Source organism: Carettochelys insculpta, chromosome 5, assembly GCF_033958435.1.
Source record: "Carettochelys insculpta isolate YL-2023 chromosome 5, ASM3395843v1, whole genome shotgun sequence".
Taxonomy (NCBI): Eukaryota; Metazoa; Chordata; order Testudines; family Carettochelyidae; genus Carettochelys; species Carettochelys insculpta.
In genome coordinates, this window is record NC_134141.1 from 113,672,198 (window position 1) to 113,692,429 (window position 20,232).

Here is a 20,232-nt window from a genome sequence, read left to right on the forward strand (position 1 = left end):
AAATAACTGCAAAAGATTATGTTTGTGGTCAGCAGGCATTCATAAATGTATGGATTACAAGACCAGAAGAGACCACTGCATTGTCTACTCTGACCTCCTGCATATAGAACTTCCCTGAATTAATTCCTCCTTGACCAAGAAGGTATCTTTTAGAAAAAAACATCTAACTGTGATTTAAAGATTTCCAGTGTTGGAAAATCTACCGCAATCCTTGGTAAATTGTTAGATTTATTGTCAGTAAGTCACACCTTCTTTTGTCTAGCTTTACCTCCCAGCTATTGGATGCAGAGGTGCTGGACTTACCTGGCTTGAAGTAGTTTTCACTCTATATAGGGTTTAAGGTTTGGCTAAATGGCTCTCAGCATCCCCACTATAAAAACTGATCCAGTGCCCCAACTGGATCTTTTTATACCCTTTAGATCCAGAGCAAAAGTAACTTAAATTTCTTACAGGTACTGTCCTATCACAACCTTCTCCCCTTGCTGGGGCTCAGTACAGGGCAAGGAGATTATGATACAACAGTACCTGTAAGAAATGCAAGTGTGGGGAGGAGTGTGGGAGGGTGTTCTGGGCAAGAGGTTGGAGTCTGAGGAGTTGTCTGGGGATCTGGGGATGCAGGAGTCAGGGTTGAGGTGTGTGAGGGGCTCAGGGCAAAGGGTTAGATTGGAAGGGTGCAGGAGTTGAGGTGGGGAGCTGTGCGTGCAGGAGTTGGGACAAGGGGCTGGGAGAGTGGGAGAGAGGGGGTGTGGGGGTGTCCCTGGAGCCAGGTTACCTTACTTGGTTGGTGTTCGCTGACATGCCACAAGGGAGCTATGGACTGGCTGTGGGGGGGCACGGCTGCTGGGAAACTGGCAGCGGTGTGAGAGGCCCCGTGGCTGCCACTCCCTTCTCCTGGCTTCTTCCCAGGGGCCACTGGTAACAGCACACACCATGGACAGCACATGCACTGCCCAGCATCCACCGAGGGGCAGCAGAACTGGCAGGGAAGCATTGGATGTCACCACAATCTAGTCACAGTTTTCTTGAATTACTTATACCACTGTTTTTTGTGGTGCAGGCAGGCCTTTTGGCTGTCCCTGCCCTGAGAACAAACAGGGTCTGTGTCCCCTTGTTTTTGCATCAGAGGAGAACATAGTCTAGGGCCTATCTCAATGGAGACCCCTGCTTTAAATACCAGGCATTGTGAAACGGGGGATGTAAGCCCTATGGCCCGGGCACAGTGCCTGACACATCCCCAGACAGGAAGCCTCTCTCTGGCTTGCTGGGGTGGGGTGAGCCAGGAATGGCTTCTCTGATGCCCGTAGCCAGCTGCTGCAGTGCCTGAAGCTGATGCTAGGGGATGCTGGCTGTGGCCTCCCAGTCCAGCGTCACGCAGCACAGGGGAAGGGAGGTGGTAGGGGCTATCCGCACTGAGGTAGCATCTGGGAGCTGCAAGACAGCAGCAGCAGCCTTGCTGGGGTGGGCTACAAGGAGGTGGGGTCCCTAGCATAGGTGCAGGGGGAGGTGGCGGTGCTGGGGATGGTGTTCATGATTGCCAGTGTTGGAGGTGTCTGCAAAGTGTTCCTGGGAACCAGGTATCTTCACCTGCGGGAGGGCAGTCACTCCCCTCCATCCTCATCCACTAGACCTGTCTATGACAGGGGATCACAAGCTATGCTGCCCACCCCACAACCCGAGCTCTCAGCAAAGTGCCCCATCCGGCTCTTGTTGGAGCAGAGCACCAGGGTGCACCCCCTTACTTTCACCTCTGCTTTAAAGAGTCCTCTGTTACCAAATCTCTGTTGCCCATATAGGCACCTAGTGACTGTGAGGAAGTCACATCTTAGACTTCTTTTTGTGAAACTACGTAGAGTGAATTCCTTGAGTCTTTCACTGTAACGCAGGTTTTCTAACCCTCATTCACGTGTGGCGTTGTTCTCTGAACTGTCTTCAATTCATCAACAGCCTTTCTGAATTGTGGACACCAGAACCGGACATAATATTTCAGTGCCAAATACCAAGGTTAAATAACCAACTTGATAGTCCCCTATTTTTACATCCAAGGAGCACATTAGCCCTTTGGGCTACAGTGAGAAATCATGGTGGGAAATCTGAACTAGAGATATAGTGGCAGATACAGCATTCTTAACGAGACCTTTAATGGTCCCAAAGGGGACCAGAACTGGTATTATAGAAGTTGGATCACAAAATAGAAAATAGAAACAAAAAAGACAAATTCTTCTCATTCAAAACAGACACGAGTCAGCTAAAGTTAATGCAATTCCACTCAAGTAACTGAGAGCAGTTTACAGCCTAGTCATGTACATGCACAGTCCAAACTTGGTCCCACTGGAAATTAGCGACAAAATTCTCATTGATTTTAGTGGGACCACAAATGGGTTAGAATGATGAGCTGTCCAATAAATGACATGGGTCCTTCCTGGCTTTAGAGCCTGTATTACTAATTCATGTAACAATGAATCAAAGAAATGCCACATGAAGTCAGTGGGAGTTTTGCCGGAGTAAGGAGGTTCATGACTGCCTAGCCTGCCAAGCCACGGATACTGCACCTGTCCCAGTTGGATAGCTGGCTCTGGTTGGCTTCCATCAGTAAAATATCATCAATCTCGTCCTCAATCCGGAACGGATGCTGAGAAATTGGTTCATCTTCAGGGCAGGAGTAGGGGCTCATGTAAGGATGCTGCAAACCCATCTCTGCAGTTAATCGATCCCGGGGGTTAAATGTCAGGATCTTCTCCAGAAAATCAATAGCTGTGTGATGCAGAGAAACAGGTTCATTAAGTCCCCCACAGCAAAACTGATTTTATTAACAGGGAAACAGGCTCCTGAATCCATAGTGAGCTACCTGTGCAATGTTAATAATCATTAAAGAAAGAATGGCATTAAAGGTTAAGTTCTGTGTACCTCTAATAGAGAGATGTATTTATGGTTGATGCATATGTGCTGATCTTCCCCTTAATGGGAATTATGGGCATGCACTGCAATGGTGCAGTAGCCTACCGTTTTTAGTTCTTTTAGCAGAATAAAGGATATGGCAGAAATAGATCTACATCTCCATTAGGAAATACTAATGCCCCAGTCCAGCTCCCAGAGAAATCAAAGGGACTCTTTATGGGTGGTTCTATCATTTGTTCAGTTCCTCAGAGCAGGAACGTGGCTAATAGGGAAATCTACTGAGTTTGGATGTGTGACCAGTGCCTCCATGCTTTCAAATCCATTTTATGGGCTCATCTCATAGCCAGAAACAGGGACAGCTGTAAATTGACTGCTAAAGGTTTATGTGCAATTGAGGTGGAGTTAAATTAAAAGTGCTATTTTTAAACCCCCTGGCATAATCAAGGCCAGGAAATAATGCTGTATGTGAACATTTAAAGAATTCCCTGTGCTTAAAATTTGTTTCAACAAGTGCAGTATGGCGTGAATGCTTTCAGTCTATGCAAACGTGATATAAAAGCAGCTACAGTGCCGTTAAAGTTCAATCAAAATATACCTTAAACATCTATGGCGCCTGGTGATTTTTCTGTCTGTTTATGCTTCCTTTTGCATGGGGGTATGTGAAAACTTCAGCACTTTTTGTAAAGGCTTTTTCATTCATTGGGGTGATTCTGAGATCTTAAATTTAGGTAATAAAAATAGAGGTTTTGCTATATTTTCTGTCAGATCATGTTTTCAATCCTTACATCGTGAAAATACGAACTTACTGTGCCTATAACAAAGCTGGTAAATATACCTACTCCTCTGGAAAGAAATGGATCCAAGGGCTTCTTTGGGTGCTCACAAGAAGAATTCACAATTAATCACAAAGAGGATGGGAAGGGTAAAGCCTGTTACACCTGTGTGTAAATATTAACCACTACATGGCTGTCTCTTCCTGGATGATTTCACTGTTTGCATTAATTAATTATGAAGGAATCCATAATTTTATAAGGTCATTGATTTAAAGCAAGGACCATGCTGAAACAATTCACTCAGAGTTCCACTAATTTAGGCAAGGAAACTTCTGTAAATTATGTAAGCCTGACAAGTGACATTCCTTCCCATAAATCATGAGAGAATAAATCCCTTCAGTACTTAATGTCTGGAACCTGGCTCAGACCTGAGACAATGAAGGCTGACAGATATCACTCTTGATAAGGACCATTAATGGGCTACTCTAATTAAGAGTCAGAATAACCTACATACCCGGGTCTCTGTGTTCTGACTCTTTACCCATATAAAAGCTGTGTTTTACTTACTGATCTTGTGTATGGAATGCCAGCCACACTGCCAGCCCGGGATTCAGATCAAAGGGAAAATGCACCACCACAAGGCAGCACCATAGTGGTCTAAGTTAACCATGGATTTCAAATAAAAGTAATGGGAGTTTCACCACGCAGTATGAATTCAAAGCCCATGACTTGGCATTTGGAAGCAGAGAAGCAGCCTTGGCCTCTGAGCTTGCCAATGTTCTTGTCACCACAACCTGCTGGGGTGTACCAATGAAATGCTCAACTCCTGGCTCCAAAGGCCCATTGCTTGATGCACTCAAGCACAGAGACAAAACTCAGCTTCAGCTGATTCCTCAACCACAAAAGGGATGCACTGTGCTGGATGTGACTGAAGGGCTACCTGTGATTCCAGGCCGGAAAGTCTTGAAGGTAAGTAGTACATCTTCTCCCGCAGTCCCACCAAAACCAGCCATGACTTTGGAAAAAGTCCTGCCTTGGGGCCAGGCCCGCTGATGGGTGTGTGTGTGGAGCGGGGCACAAAAGGGGAACCTTTCAGAGGCCCCTTACATCACTAGCAGAGCCACAGGGCATTGGGATCTCAGGTCTACATGGGAGAAAGGAATTATTCTCTCACCATACACATGCGTGTTTGTCCAAAAAGAAGGGAACCAAGAAATTATTCCAGCTGGGGGATAAGTTCTGGGTCAAGACATTAATAACAACTCCCAAACAGACACCCATAAATGCAGCCAAAACAGCGTTCACTAGGCACCACAGAGGCAATGTGTCATGTTCGGTCAGTGCTGCACCTCTGAAAAGCAAGGTGTCCACGGCACTGCTTCCTTGTGGCCAGACTGCTGAGGTAAAATTTCTCCCTCAGGACTTAGTACACCTCTGCCTTCCCATCACCAGGAGTGCGTGTGTGGTGGGGTGAAGTGATTTGGGCTGAGGCTTAAGAGAAAGGTGGGAAAATGCCAGTTCTGTGAGATGACCCCTCATCACTCCCTGCTCTGGGCAGCCTGTGTGCGTGAGATCCATGAGGAGGTGAGGGAAGCGTGTGCCAGTGTCTGCCAACTGCCCTCCTCACATCATATCCCAGAAAACGTACAGCAACTCCCCAGCCTAACACTGATCCAGGCACCATTAAGTTAAGACATTTCTCCACGCCTTGATGTAGTTCCTTCCTTACAATGGGGCTAGGAGCCTAGTGGCCCGGGGACACCACAGGGCCTAGCAGCAGAAGAGGCAAGATGCATCATCAAGGGAATTGTACTGTGGATAGCATGTCTCCAGCAGCTCTGCAGTGCTGTGTTTGGGCTTGGAGGAACATTCCTCTTGCACAGTCTACTACAGGGGAGAGGAGAGATCTGCTCTTAAAATCTGGGGATTTGAGAAACCTGACCAAAATGTGATTGAAAGCTACGGTACCTTCGCTGTTCACTTCTGGCAGCAGCTTGCGTAAAGGTCTCTTCACTTCCCAGGTGCTGTTGATGAAAGATGGCATCACTTTGAGCAGCTCCTCTTTGTCCTCTTCGTGGACCACGGGGATGGTCTCCAGAATGAGCTGCATTTGTTCCAGCTCATGACTCCCTATACAAGCAAACAAGAGATTGTCAGTACTGGTGACATTATTTTATTTTATTTTTTCCACGGTTGGGTGCCACGGAGGTGGTGGTTGTTTGGACTTTTTAAAGACTTTTTTTTTCTCCTTTTTTTAACCTTAGGAAAATCAAGATCATAAAGTCTTGACTTCTGTGGGTATTTTCCTCTGGGAAGTCTTCTTGTAGGCTGAGAAACGTGGGTGGAGAGCACTTTCAGATCTCAGTTAAAGGGCTCAGGATGCTGAACCTTTAAGTTTCATTAACTCAAACACCTCACCCCCAGTTCTCAATCAGCCAGAACAAATATCGACACCCCATTCAGTTGCTGAACCTTCAGTTCCTTGTTACCTGCAATGATGTTACCAGCACTCAACTGGGAGTTTCAGTCCAATGCCCCAGACTGAATGGACGCAGAGTTGGAATTTCCCTCACCGAGATGGGTGCTCTCCAGGTCAAGGTTATGCCAACAAGTGGCAGCTGCAAGCGCAGCTCATGCTGCTATTGTCAGTGCTGTGCCTGTTGAATAGTTAAATAGACGTGGACTTAAGATCCCTAGGGCTGTATGGCACCTGCCTAACAAGCCACGCGCAGGGCTCAGGGCTGCCACGCAGAGGAGCTTCGCCATCTCGACCTGCTGGCCCCAGCACAGAGCTCCAAACTGTCGTGGCAGCTCCAGGCTAGGGTCAGCAGAGAGGGGCTCCTCTCCCGCAGCCGTGGAGGTCTGTGTTGGGGCCAGTGGGGAGGGAACCCTGACCTAAAGCTTCAGCTTTGGCAGTTGGTGAGTAAGACACTGATTCTGGATCAGAAATACTTATCTGAGCGATGGGGGTTTACTTGGTGATTTATGAACACAGGGTCAGGTCAAGAAGGCAAGAAGCAACTGAACTTGTGCTCCCACATGGTACCTGCTGCAGTCCAGGTGCTTCCACTCATGTGAGGCCTGCTCCCTGCACACTGCCCATCTGGCTCAGGACACCCCAAAGAGCACGGTGAGTGCTCGTGCTGAGAGGGCAGTTCCAGAGCTCTTGCAGCTATGAAATCAGGAGAGAAAGAAAACCCTGCTATGACCTCTATCACTGGTTCCTTATATGTAGTGCAGAGCCCCCAGGGCCTCATAGACACCACGGCACGAGTGCAAAGGCCAGACCGGTCTACGCCACTGAAAGAACAAGAGTCCTGTGCTGTCCCATTTGACTGTGTTGTCATGTGACATCTCTGATTTGGCAGCACTGCAGAACGTAGGCACAGGTTTGCACCAGGTTTGCACCTCTCCCCCCGCAGCTGGGAGTCAGGATTTACTGCTGGCTCCACCAGCCTCAGGTCCCGGGCTTCAGGCTGCCACGCCCTCATAGCCCAGTGGCCCTGCTGCAGGCAACTCTGCTACTCCACCTAGGGTCCCGTTGGCCCTGATGCAGGCTCCGCTGCCCCTGCCCCCAGAGTTAAGAACATAAGAACGGCCACACTGGGTCAGACCAAAGGTCCATCCAGCCCAGCATCCTGTCTGCCAACAGTGGCCAGTGCCAGGTGCCCCAGAGGAGGTGAACCAAAGACAGTGATCAAGCGATTTGTCTCCTGCCATCTGTCTCCAGCCTTTGACTAAAGGCTAGGGGCACCATACTTTACCCTGGGTTAATTGCCTTTTATGGACCTAACCTCCAAAAATTTATCAAGCTCTTTTTTAAACTCTGTTAGAGTCCTGGCCTTCCCAGCCTCCTCCGGCAAGGAGTTCCACAGGTTGACTGTGTGCTGTGTGAAGAAAAATTTTCTTTTATTAGTTTTGAACCTACTACCCATTAATTTCATTTGGTGTCCCCTAGTTCTTATGTTATGGGAACAAGTAAAAAAAACTTTTCAATATTCACTTTCTCCACACCATTCATGATTTTATATACCTCTATCATATCACCCCTCAATCTCCTCTTTTCTAGACTGAAAAGTCCCAGTCTCTCTAGCCTCTCCTCATATGGGACCCTTTCCAAACCCTTAATCATTTTAATTGCCCTTTTCTGAACTTTTTCTAATGCCAGTATATCTTTTTTGAGGTGAGGAGGCCATATCTGCATGCAGTACTCAAGATGTGAGCGTACCATAGTTTTATATAGGGAAGTATGATATTCTTCGTCTTATTCTCTATCCCTTTTTAATAATTCCTAACATCCTATTTGCTTTACTGACTGCTGCTGCACACTGCGTGGATGTTTTCAGAGAACTATCCACTATAATTCCAAGATCCCTTTCCTGATCTGTTGTATCTAAATTTGCCCCCATCACATTGTACGTATAATTGGGGTTATTTTTCCCAAGGTTCCACTGACCCTGCTGTGGGGTCCCCCCAGTTCCTCTGGGAGTTCTATCACTCTCCCGTCCTGTCGCATGAACCGCAGGGTCCCTTAAACCATGGGGGTCCCATAGCCAGCCTAGGACTCTGCAGCTGTCTCCAGCTGTGTCCCAGCCTGAGGCGGTGAGGATTGCCAACTCTCCTGGACTGGGCACACTGGAGGCCATTTGCAGCAATGGAGTCCAGGCCATCCAGTCTGGGAGAGTAGGCAACCTGTTCTCCACAGGTCTAAAAGTGGGAAGGGTTCAGCTCAGCACCCCCCCCTCCAAAAATAGTTCCAGCGTCTCTACTGCAGAATCATTGCTAATTAAGCGACCTCCTTGCCTCATTTTAAATTCTCATACACAGGAACAACTTACTCCTGCCACACTCCATTCTGACGTGGCTAAACGCCAGCTGAACTGTTGCCTGGGTTGCCAGCTTGCAGGCTCATACCTGCTCAGAAGCCAGCCATGAGAACACCCAGTGACCCTCCAGCTCTGCCTGAACTTCCCATCGGTCTTTTTCAGAAATCACACCAACAGCGAGGTACTAAAAAAACCTCTTAGCATCTGCGGATGGGGCTTTTAGCCAATATTTTGACCTCACATGGGCTTGTTCAGGCCAGTGTTTTTCTGGGTGCAGTTAAATGTGACATTCTATGGTTTCTGAATTTTATAAAAGTATCACTTAAGAGCTACATCACAGCAGGTGCTGCCTAAGGCTAGTCTCCCAGCTCCATGCCTGGGAACTTAGTTCCAAAGGTCCTGAGCCCCACTCAGCACTCATGGACCTCAGTGGGATTTCTGGGTGCTCCGAAGGACAGGCTTGTAGTTTAAACAAAATTACTGGACAACTCACTCCTCCCACCAGGGCATGGCTAGGCCATGTGATGGTTTAGAATGGGTCTTTTCTTTCTCTCTGTCAGTGGTCACTTGATAACGAGTAGGACATCTTAACTCTCCTATTGGTGAGTCTGTTGATGGCTGATCAGCCCAATTCTGAAGCCGCAGATCTTATCACAGAAGATGCAGGTGTTAGTAGCCGTTGGAGAGGCGCGGGGCAGTTTTTGAAGCTCTTTTCTTTTTCTCTGCCCGTCTTCATCTGCACTGCAGCAGGAACTCTCAAATCACGCCACCTCCCTCACAGATTACCACTCTCCTCTGGGGACGATCTTGGGCAAGGTTCTCCCAAGTGTTGACCCTGGTGCTGCACTTTTTCATGTGTGCCTTCAGCATGTCCTTCTATTGCTTCTGCTGGCCCCCAAAGGTCTTCTGTCCTTCCTCCAATTCAGAAAACAGAATCAGTTTGGGAGGTGCTGAGCAGACATCCAAACCACGGGACTAGTCCAACAAAATTGTTGATGAATGATAATCGCTGCAATGCTGGTCATGGTCTATTCCTCCAAGACGCTAGTGTTCATGCACCTATCCTGCCAAGAAATATTTAGGATTCTCCTGAGGTAGTGTTGATATTGTTGAAGTGCCTTCAAATGATGCTCGTGTGTTGTCCAGGTTTCACATGTGTATAGCAGCGTTGGAACAACTGCTGCACTGTATACAAGGAGCTTCGTCTTGGGACAGATGTCCCAGTTCTCAAAGGCCCTTTCTCTCAGGTGGGCGAAAGCTGAGCTGCATGGCTCAAGACAATGCTGGATTTGCACCTCAGTGTTGACTTTGGTGGCAAGATGATTTCTACAGTATGGGAAGTGCTCCACGTTTTCCAGCAGTTCTCCATTGACTTTAACAGAAGGTGCATGAGATCATCCCGTCGATGAAGGTTGGTGGAGCACCTTGCTCTTTTTCACGTTTTGTGTGCGGCCGAGATTCTCGTATGCTTCAACGAAGACAATTAAGATGGTCTGAAAGGCTGTGGGAGAAAGAGCAACAACCATATTGTCATCTGTATACCGGAGCTCCATGATCGAGGCTGTGGAGGTCTTGCTTTTAGCCTTCAGCCTCCTGAGATTGAAAAGCTTCCTGTTCATTCTATAGACAATTTTCACACCTCCTGGAAGTTTGCTGTCAATGATGCGAAGGGCCATGGCGATGAAGATGCGGAACAGTGATGGGGCAATGAAGTAGCCTTGCTTGTCTCCTGTTTTGACCTCAAAGGGGTCGCTTTGGGATCCGTTGTTGCACAATACTGTGGCAGTCATGTTGTCGGGAAGCGATCTTAAAATGCTAATGAATTTTTTTGGGGCAGCCAATATTTGAGAGGATGGTCCACGGGGCACTACTACTAACTGAGTCGAATGCTTTGGTCAGGTCACTGAAACTCATATATAAGGGTTGGTTGTGTTCATAACATTTTTCTTGTAGTTGCCAGGCAGTGAAGATCATGTCCAGTGTTCCTCGGAAAGGTCAGAAGCCACATTGGGATTCTGGGAGAATTTCTTCTGAGAGTTGCAGGAGACAGTTTGCAAGGATTTGAGCTAAGATCTTCCCTGCTGTTGTCAGGAGGGAGATGCCATGATCGTTTCCATAGTCTGACTTGCTGCCCTTCTTGAAAAGGCAGATGATCAGTGTGTCTCTGTAATCTTGAGGCATCTGCTCCCCATCCCAGATCTCGAGAATCAGGAGGTGGAGCTGTTTGTGGAGCTCTGACCCACCTTCTTGGTAACTTCAGTGGGGATTCCATCTTGTCTGGTTGTCTTGTTGCACTTCATTGCTTTGACGGCAGCTTGGACCTCACTCAGGGAAGGAATTGTTGCAAGTTCTAGGCAGCTGCTGAGGGAATTGGTCAAGTGATTCTAGAATGGCTAATAAAGAGCTCGCTGAACCCAACTGAAACTGTGGGTGGTGAGTGAGGTTGTTACTGCACTAACCACCCCAGTGGGATCTGGGGAAGCCTGGGGGCTTTACAAAAAGTGCTGTGCAATCTTTAATGATTCTCTAATTCTATAAAATTCGTGGGTGTCCTTCACAATATTCCTGTGCTGGTGCATTATCTGAAATAACTAGTCCAGACCACACATGGTCATGACAATAGTTAGGATATTTTGTCTGCGTTTCCTTGTATTCCCCATCTGCAGTATCCAGCTGTTGTGTCTGAGCAGGGGCTCCCTTTTTGTTCTGCGTGCAGTGCCTAGCACAGCTGTCTATGACTGGAATCCTCTAGTCGCTAACACAATACAAAGAATATTCAAAAGGACATAGGGGAAAAAAATTCAGTTCCTGTAAAATCACATCTGTGCTTTGCCCTTGTTCACACTCCCTTTTTGGTTCATTTCTCACAACCGTTCAGTGCAGCACAACTTTCCTGGCATAAATGTTTGTGAAAGCAAATTTCAGAGGCCAAGAATACTCACGCCCAAATGAATTTTGCACGAATCAGTATTTGCTCTAGAAATATTTGAGCACTCATCTGAGCAGGAACCATGAACATTATCATGTGACTTACCTGGTCATTTGCAGTAAAGCAACACAGCTGGAACAAATACAGAAAAGTGTTTTCAAACAATCAGCAGTGTTTTTAAAAGCCCCAGTTGTGTAACAAATTCAAAGGACACATGACTGGCTCATTATAGTCTGTGACCAGAAAAAGAGGTTGAAGTTTTCAAATGAAGTCCTCATTATAAATCACCTGGCTCTAGACATACTAACATTCCTTCTTGAATTGAGCTCAGCAATTTCAGTTTCTAACAACAATCTAACTGCTTAAGAGCAAAGTAAAGACCAGCTAAGCAGAGAAATCTAGCAACTTTTTCTTGAAGCAGGGACAGGCATAAATAAGGAAAGATCAACATATACTGAGAATTTCTATAAAGGAAACAAACAAGCAAACTTACGAAAGCTGCACAGACAGCACAGGCGAGGATTAGCGCTAACCAGGGAAGAAGTTTGTCACTACAAGCAGCTTTCCGATGTTTTCCATGCGTAAAATGTACTCCAGTGCAGACAGGGCTAGACCAAGGCCCTCATACACAATTTAAGCCTCAGTGAGATCATTGTTGTGGGACTTGAGTTGATTATTGCAATGTAATGCACAGGAGTTTTGTTGACTCTCTGCGTTAGGATGAATTTCACCTTTGGGTGAATTTTGCTACTTGCTTAGTTTTACTTTGCACTGGGCTACCACCACCAAAGTCATTCAGCCTTGGTCTATGCTACAGAGTTAGGCTGACATAAGCAGCTTAGACCAATGTAACTCTGTAAGTGTCTACACTAATCAATGTAACTCACCCACTACATTGATTAAAAAACTACACCTCCACAGGAAGCATAGCGTGTAAGCTGACGTAGTTAGACTGACACAATGCCAGTGCTGTTCCACAATGCCCCAGCTTGACAGTTAAATTGGTGCAAGCGTGCCTGGTGAGGACACACACTGCCATCGCAAGGAGCGTACAGTGGACACCCAAAAGCAATTTCATTATTGTGGTGACTGTATAGCAACATAAGTTAGGTTGCGTTAATTTTATAGTGTAGACTTTGTCACAGTTACTCACTGTACATAAAATTAAAGACGTACAAAATTTTGCAGAATTGGAATTTAAATTAAATGGTTGCCATGCATCAATATAACTGTAGGTGATACCTCTTTTCATATTGGTAAGATGCTCCATTGCTAAAAATCCCAAGATGCGGCCAATAACGTTTTTATCCAGCTATTACAGGCTGAACCTCTCTAATCTGGAACTCTTTCAGACAGCAATGTCCATAATCCGGCATGATTTTAGTTACCTGGATGACCACTTATGGGTATGGACAAGTTTCCTGTGGTCCCATAAAGTTTAATTACAGCCACCAGCCTTGGCTCTCAGGGTTCTGTGCTGTTATTTAACTGTAATTTACCTCTAAATGTCTTTTAAGAGCCCCGTAAGTACTGGAAGTGTTGATAACACTGGTAGATAATATTGACCTCCTTTTGTCCAGCAAATTCTCTTGTGTGGCACCAGTCAGGCCCTGAGGGTGCTGGACTAGAGAGCTTCAACCCAAACTAAATTTCCATTAAGAGGTTATTACCAATCAGTGGCAAGAAGCAAATGGTGGAAGAGTTAGACTGGATTAGAGTTCACTGTGTCACCACTCTTAACAGAGCAAGTCAAGGGTGAAATCCATATTTTAATTGTTAACCCTATTCTTTATTGAATTTGAATTTGGACCAAGAATTCCCACAATGGTTTTTACTTTATGTTTACTGAGAAGCAGCCCAGCATAAATACGAGCTGTGCAATTAGCCTGCTGTCTGCCTGAATTGCTGTTTATAAACATCCTGTTGCTAGTGCCAAGCCTATGGGATAAGATCCGCTGAATGTCTACAGCAGATGAACAAGAGGGTTTTTTCTCCCCAGAAAGTTCCTGGATGGATGGATTATTTTTTTCACACTGCTTTGCCAGTAAATAGTGGGCTGCAGAATTAAGGCAAAAGTAGTATCTGCAAAATATTGATGGGACAGGTTCTGACCATGCCACTAATGACAGCCGAGCGAGTCAGCCAAGAACATGGTTACTGCAGGAGAGTTTGCTGGGCTCCATCTCATTAATGTTGCCCTAAATTATTAATGCTGCTATCAAACTCAAACACACCTCCACCTTCATTATTGTTTTAGTAGCCAAAATTACCTACCTTTACTAACCAGAGATGCTAGACAGAGACGTCATTGACAGAGGCAATCACCTCTCTCAGGAACAATGTAAAGAACCCATGACAACCAACAACAGACGTCATAATCACCAGCTGAACTGCCCAGCTGCAGCATCAGCCATAGAAACCAGCTCTTGAAACTCCAAAACAAACTGGCACCTTCCACTTCAGTCAGAGGTGAAAGTCTGCCAGCTACTGTCAATGCTTAGGCCCTGTGAGCATCAGCCACAAAAGGAAAACACGTGGTCCGATCCTGCTGTCAGTTACCCTGCGTAGATCCAGAGTACTTTTACTGAGGCCCACTCCATGTCAGTAGAATCAGAGCAGATTTACAGCAGTGTAAATCAGATTAGAGTCTGGCCCACTGACAAAAATACTTACATGAGGGACAATGCATCTGGAAGCGGGTAATACACACTCAGTGCACATGGTGCTTGTCACTTCTGTGGATGCCTGGGGACCAGGCCTGGCAGAATTACAACTCCTGAGCTTATGGGAGAGCTGTGACTCTCCTGAACCTTCTTTGCGGGTGGTGTTCAAAGAAGTCTTGTGCTCCCCAGTGTATATCATCTCCCAGGGCTCTTCCTGGAGCAATGCATCTTTACACCTGCCGTCCTTGGAGTTGTGCCTATTGGCCTTATATGACCCTGAAATGCTGCTTCCCAGATAGAATGGGCTGGCAAGGAGCCCACCCGCACTCCCTACAGTGGCAATTGGGGAGGAAGGGTGGGAGCCAGTTGGAGCTGGGTGTGGTTTGAATGCCACATCCCAGCTCCAACAGCCTGGCAGGGAGGGGAGCCTGCTCTCCGGAGCTGCCTCCCCCCTACCCCTGGAAGTAACTGAGTAACCGGAGAAATTTTTACTTACCACCCCTGCTTTTTTTTTCGATCTTGGTCCTTCGCCCTGCTTTCAGGTTCTGATTGGTTGAGCCTCACCCTTCCATTCCCCTTCCTCCCCATCCTCCTGGTGATTCGTGACTCCGAGCTGGTTGACTGGCTAAAGGTGGGCGTGCGTGGGGGAGCTGGGGACACAGTGCATCTCTCTGTCTGGGCTGGGAAGAGCTCCGGAGAAGGTTCCAGATTAGCAGTTCCCCTCACTAGGGCCAGTTAGAAGGAGGAGGGAGTGTGGGCCTGCTTGGCGTTCCCCTCCCCTGACCTGCCCCAATAAAGATTATCTATTGCATGGTGGATCTGAAACATTAATGCATTTGACCCCTGTTTATCTTGTTGTATGTATTGCAAACCTCTCTGGTAAGACCAGAACCACGGTAAATGTGAGTAAAGGGGATATTTATGAAGAACTGATTCATGTGAAAAAAGTGGGTGTGCTGTGGAATTGTTTGTGTCATTTCTACTTTCATGTCCCCCTTGTCATTAGCCTCCTGCCATTACCTCATAGCTCTTCATTAACCTGATTAAAAACTGAGGCAAAGTATTAGTTTAAGTATTGGGCCATGCCTAGATTACCTTTAATCTCCAACCCAACCTCAGTGTTTAGCAGTTCCACTTCTTCCCTTGTTTTCTTCTTATTTATATGGCTATAGAATCTTTTAGTCTTCATTTTAAATTCCTTTGCAAGGTCCAGCTCTGTTTTTTGGCAGTTCTCGCTTTATCCCTACATGTTCTGACTTCCAAAAAGTAGTTTTCCTTGCTGATCCCTCCCTTCTTTCATTCCTTATATGCTTTCTCTAAATCACTTGTTGGAGATGCTTTTTCCCTCAGTGTGGTCTGCAGCCCTTCCCTATTAAACTTTCCCCTTACTTGGGAAGTAGGATTCACATACTTATAAGTCAAAGATGCAGAAACTAATTAAAAGCCTCCTCTATATTAAGATCCTTAAGGTCTGCAGTCCAGTCCACCTCCCTAATTCCTTTAACTTTTTGAAGTTACCTCTTTTGAAATCAAGGACATGAGTGGTAGATCTGTTTTTGTTTATCCTTCCCTTTAGTTTGAACTGAATAAACACGTGGTCACTTGAACCACAGTTGTTCTTTACAATTAGCTCTTCTATGAGGCCTTCACTATTATAAAATGAACCCACAGCCCATAATTCACACACAAATTAAAGAGACAAAATAGTAGGGATATTACAGGTATCAGGAAGGCAAGAAACAGGAGTGGAGCAGGAGGCAGCAATATATTTACACCATACAGTATTACGCTATCACAGTATTTTCTGCTGTAATTTTTCACTCCCACGTTCATTTAGTTTTTGCTTATAAATTCATATATACGAGGAATAGGTCCAATGGGCCAAATTCACCCCTGGCCTAAGTGGGTACAGCTCTATCAACTTTGGTGGAATTGCAAGTGACCCCAGTTCTCACTTTGGCCCTACAACTCCAGCACACAAAGTACATATGCTGTATTGTTTGATCCTCTGAGTAAACAGCAGATTCCTCCTCTTTTCACAGGAGGGAACCCATCTCATGTCCAAAACAATGTTTGTTTCAGCAAAGCAATAAAACATTCTCCATCCCCACTGGAGCTCCCCTGGAGCTTTGCTGGGTAGAGCAACGTTGCCTAATCTTGACCCAAGACATGGTTATTGTTTTTAAGTATCAAATGTACTGTCAGTTTGCTGTGCAGGATTGGCTGAGAATGACCTGAGAATGTGTTAACTTGTTTGCGCCTCTGAGTCCAAACCAACTTGTTTGCGCCTCTTCTCATCAAAAATAGATGAAGCAATTGTAAACAGCTAACCTCAGGGGGTGGATGGCTTGGGAGTCAGCGATGGTGTTTATAACCTTTCGTAGGCTACATCTACACTAGCCTGGGAGATTGACCTGCTCAGGGCCTATCTCCCAGGGTTTGATTTCGCATGGCTCGTAGGGATGTGTGAAATCAACCTCTCAAATGTCACAGTCAACCTTTGTACTCCTCAGGAGATGCTCAGAGTTAAGGGAGGTCACCAGGAGAAACTCTTCTTCAGTAAGGATGGCCAAGACAGACAAGATTAGTTGACTCCAGATTTCGTGGATAAGACCCAGTTCTCCAGATTGTATTGGAGTACACAATTAGAAGTAGAAGGAGGAGGGGAACTTGTTATTTGTGAAGCTATGGACTAACACGGCTACCCCTCTGAGACTTGTTTAAGACCTGCTGTTTCCAATAACTGATCACAAATATTCATCAAAATTATCTAACTTATTTAAGCATCCCAGACAGTCTCCTGAGCTAATGATACTGATTTGTGCTAAACATCCAAATTAATTTATATAATTGAAGCATGTACAAAAAACAATTAACCCAGTATAATGTAATCATTAGAGATTTATGATGCTTCTCTGTGCACAACCGAGCAATTGTCTCTTATTGTGTGTTTACTGGGGACCCAAGAGCATTAAAAACATTCTATGTGAACTCATAGCATGACCCTCGTGGCAGACGGCTCTGCCGCCAGTAGGGCCCTGGACCGGGGCATAGTGAAGTTGGGGCGGGGGGCTGCCTGTGTGCGGCAGTCTTCTCCTCTTACCGTTCTAGACACACATCTGTGTTTGTCGGCCCTCTGCCTTGTGAGAAGACCTGACCTTTGTGAACAGCTTTTGTTAATTGCCCCGCCCTCAACCAAGCCTGAGCCCTGTGCCTCTTATTTGAGGGGCTGTTTGTTGCCCTGCCCTGCACCAGGGCCTAGGCCTAGTGATTTGTACTTGGAAGAGCCTTTGTTTCTTAACTTTTTCTGAACCAGAGTGCGGACCTCATCAGGCCCAAACACAATCCCAAGCCCCAGGACTAAGCCTGGGTGGCTAATACAGTCTAAATTTTAATTTTTGTAAGATGTCATCCAGTCATGCTGGAAGGGCATAATAAGTGGGGCTCCACAGGGATCAGTTTTGGGACCAGTTCTGTTCAGTGTCATCATCAAAGATTTAGCTGTTGGCATAGAGAGTACACTTACAAAGTCTGTGGATGATACCAAGCTGGGAAAGTGTACTGGAGGATAGGATTATAAAATTCAATATGATCTGAACAAACTGGACAAATAGTCTGATGTAAATAGGATGAAATTCAACGAAGACAAATGCAAAATACTCCACTAAGGAAGGCACAATCAACTGCACATGTTCAAAATGAGAAATTACTGTCTGCAAAGGAGTTCTTCAGAAAGGAATCTCGGGGGGGTCATAGTGGACCACAAGCTAAATTGCATCAACAGTGTGATATGGTTGCAAAAAGCAAAACACCATTCTGGGATATATTAGCAGGAGTGTTGTAAGAAAGACACAAGACATTTTTCTTCAGCTCTACTCTGCCATGAGTGCCGGGGATTGGACCTGATGACCTCTCAAGGTCTATGATTACCACTAGTTAGCAGAAACCCCTTACAAGGAATGGAGAATAGATTAGTGGTTAGCCTACACATTTGATAGGTTATGTCTATATCTCACCTTCCACAGTAAATTGGAAAAAGTAATATGTTGCAGGGTGCTGTGGGGTTTAGTTCATTCATATTCTGAAAATACTTTGAGATCTCCAATAAAAGGTATATAGAAATACAAAGGGACATATGTTTTATGCAGTTTTCATTTTGATCTTCACCTATAAACTAAGTATATTAGAATTATGGGATATGCTAAGGAGTTACAAAATGGTGTAAACCAAAAAAACAAGGAGCCAAGCACAATCTTAATGTTTTGTCTAGTATTGTTTATTCCCAATCCTGCTGTCTTGGACTAAAATCTGATTTGTGTTCTAAAAAAAACAAAAAACTACAAAGCAGATTTAGGTTTTGTTGAACAGTATTTGTGGAACAGGAGGGTACTTCCCACCCTGGGTAGTCAGCATTAGCACTACTTGAACTATTGCCATAGGTTGGTGGCAAGTCGGGCTGGACAAGGATGTACCCAGATGGTAGGAAGGGTTACTCAGGCTGCTCTTAGCAGCCACATACCTGACCAGGGCCATTCTGAGATCTCAGGGACAGAAAGAGACACATTCACACACAAAGACAAAGACAATTTTAATGATCTCCTCTAAGCGATACTCAATGCTTAATTGCAGCTTTTGCAAGAGAAATATGAAAGTTGAAAGCTTTGTCCCTTGGCAGAAAGAAAATAAAAAGGATGAAGCGATCCAGACAGTGTCTGCAGACTCAAATAGCTGCAGCACAATGCACTTACAATGAAATATTTTTGAAGAAAGGGTTTTTCTGCATTATTAATGGATCTGATGATTTATTTAGTAAACCTATGCTTGGCTGCTTGTGAACGCATTAAACTCCCGTCTTTCAAAACAATAATGGGCAGCGATACTGACAACAGAGAAGGGAGACTATCGTACACACCAGTAAGTAAGCAAGGTATTTTAGATAGCTTCAGATTATCTGCTTCGCTCTTGAAAAAAATTACTCAATGTTCCAGTTTCATATAGTGCTTATGGGCCCAATCAGCATTTAGTAAGTGATATGTCCCCTGCTTCCTACAGGAACACTTTAGCAAATAAATTGGATAAAGATTTTCTTGATAACACCTGGCTGTCTCCCAGGCTTTTACTGCTAAAATGTTGTATGTTCTTATCCAGAGCTATGAAACAATGATGCTTTTTTTTTTATTAACGGAACACAGAAGTAGGAGTAAATGACACAATCATTTAATATATATGAAATTCTTTGCACTGCACCTTTACGTTTCTAGTAATGACTTCCTCCATGCAGAGTTCAGCAGCCATTTTATTGTCAGAGTTGATTCTAGCCTGTACTAGAAGATGCAAAAGCCTATTTCAAAGCAGCTGCTGAAGTCAGTGGATACCAACCCCTGCCTTACGATGGGGCACCGCACAAGACTTTCCACAGTGACTAGCGGTTTCAGTGCCCCTGTTTGTGAGAGCCCAATGTAAACTGCTTAAGGGGGCTTGCTTAGGCTTAGCACTTTCTAATGATCAGGCCTCCTTCCGGTACGTCAAGCTGGATACCCAGAATGTTTAGTCACTTCGAAAAATCTTGGCCACTTTTAATCTTTTCTAAACCTGATCCCATTTCTACAGAGGTTAGCTCACGCTCAATTCTGTCTTGTTTACCTTAAAATCAGCAAGAACTCCTTTTAGAGTGTACATGCATCCTCTGAAGTTAGCGCATGGACCCAGCACTATCACCAGCATTAAGACAGTAAATGCCAGAGTCTAGAAGGAAGCAAATTCTATCTCCAACTTCTTATGTGCTCACTAGTAGCCTACATCCTCTTATATGTAGCTTCCAACAACTCCAGGCTTGTTTTCAGGCCACACTTTTACTTTTGCACAGCTTCTCAGGAACTCTCTTTTGCTATGGCTTTATTGCTTCCTTTTTATTTCATTCTTTACTATTTGCTGATGGAACTTATCAAACTCACAAACAGCTAGGGGCAAAGCTGTGAAGGGAACCCAGAATCACATGTGCAAGATATGGGGGGCATATTTGTTTGCTTGTGCAAAAGAGTCCATTGATACATGCCCTTAAGGTGCTCTCTCAATGCGTTTCCAGAAGCATGAATCTGAGGAACAGCACGGCCACCTCCACAACATAGCAAGAAAACAAAATTATG

The 20,232-nt window shown here is 45.3% G+C and overlaps 1 protein-coding gene across 2 annotated transcripts in view; it reads right to left on the reverse strand.

Annotated features, from left to right (window-relative positions):
- The window catches only part of MAPK4 (mitogen-activated protein kinase 4), a 139,431-nt gene that overhangs the window by 12,896 nt on the left and 106,303 nt on the right, over positions 1–20,232 (reverse strand). For both annotated transcript variants that reach the window (XM_074995784.1, XM_074995785.1), the window contains 2 exons: positions 5,637–5,798; positions 2,550–2,751 (listed from right to left, as the gene is read on the reverse strand). In XM_074995784.1, the coding sequence (XP_074851885.1) occupies positions 2,550–2,751; positions 5,637–5,798 (364 nt within the window). The remainder of the gene's footprint in view (positions 1–2,549; positions 2,752–5,636; positions 5,799–20,232) is intronic.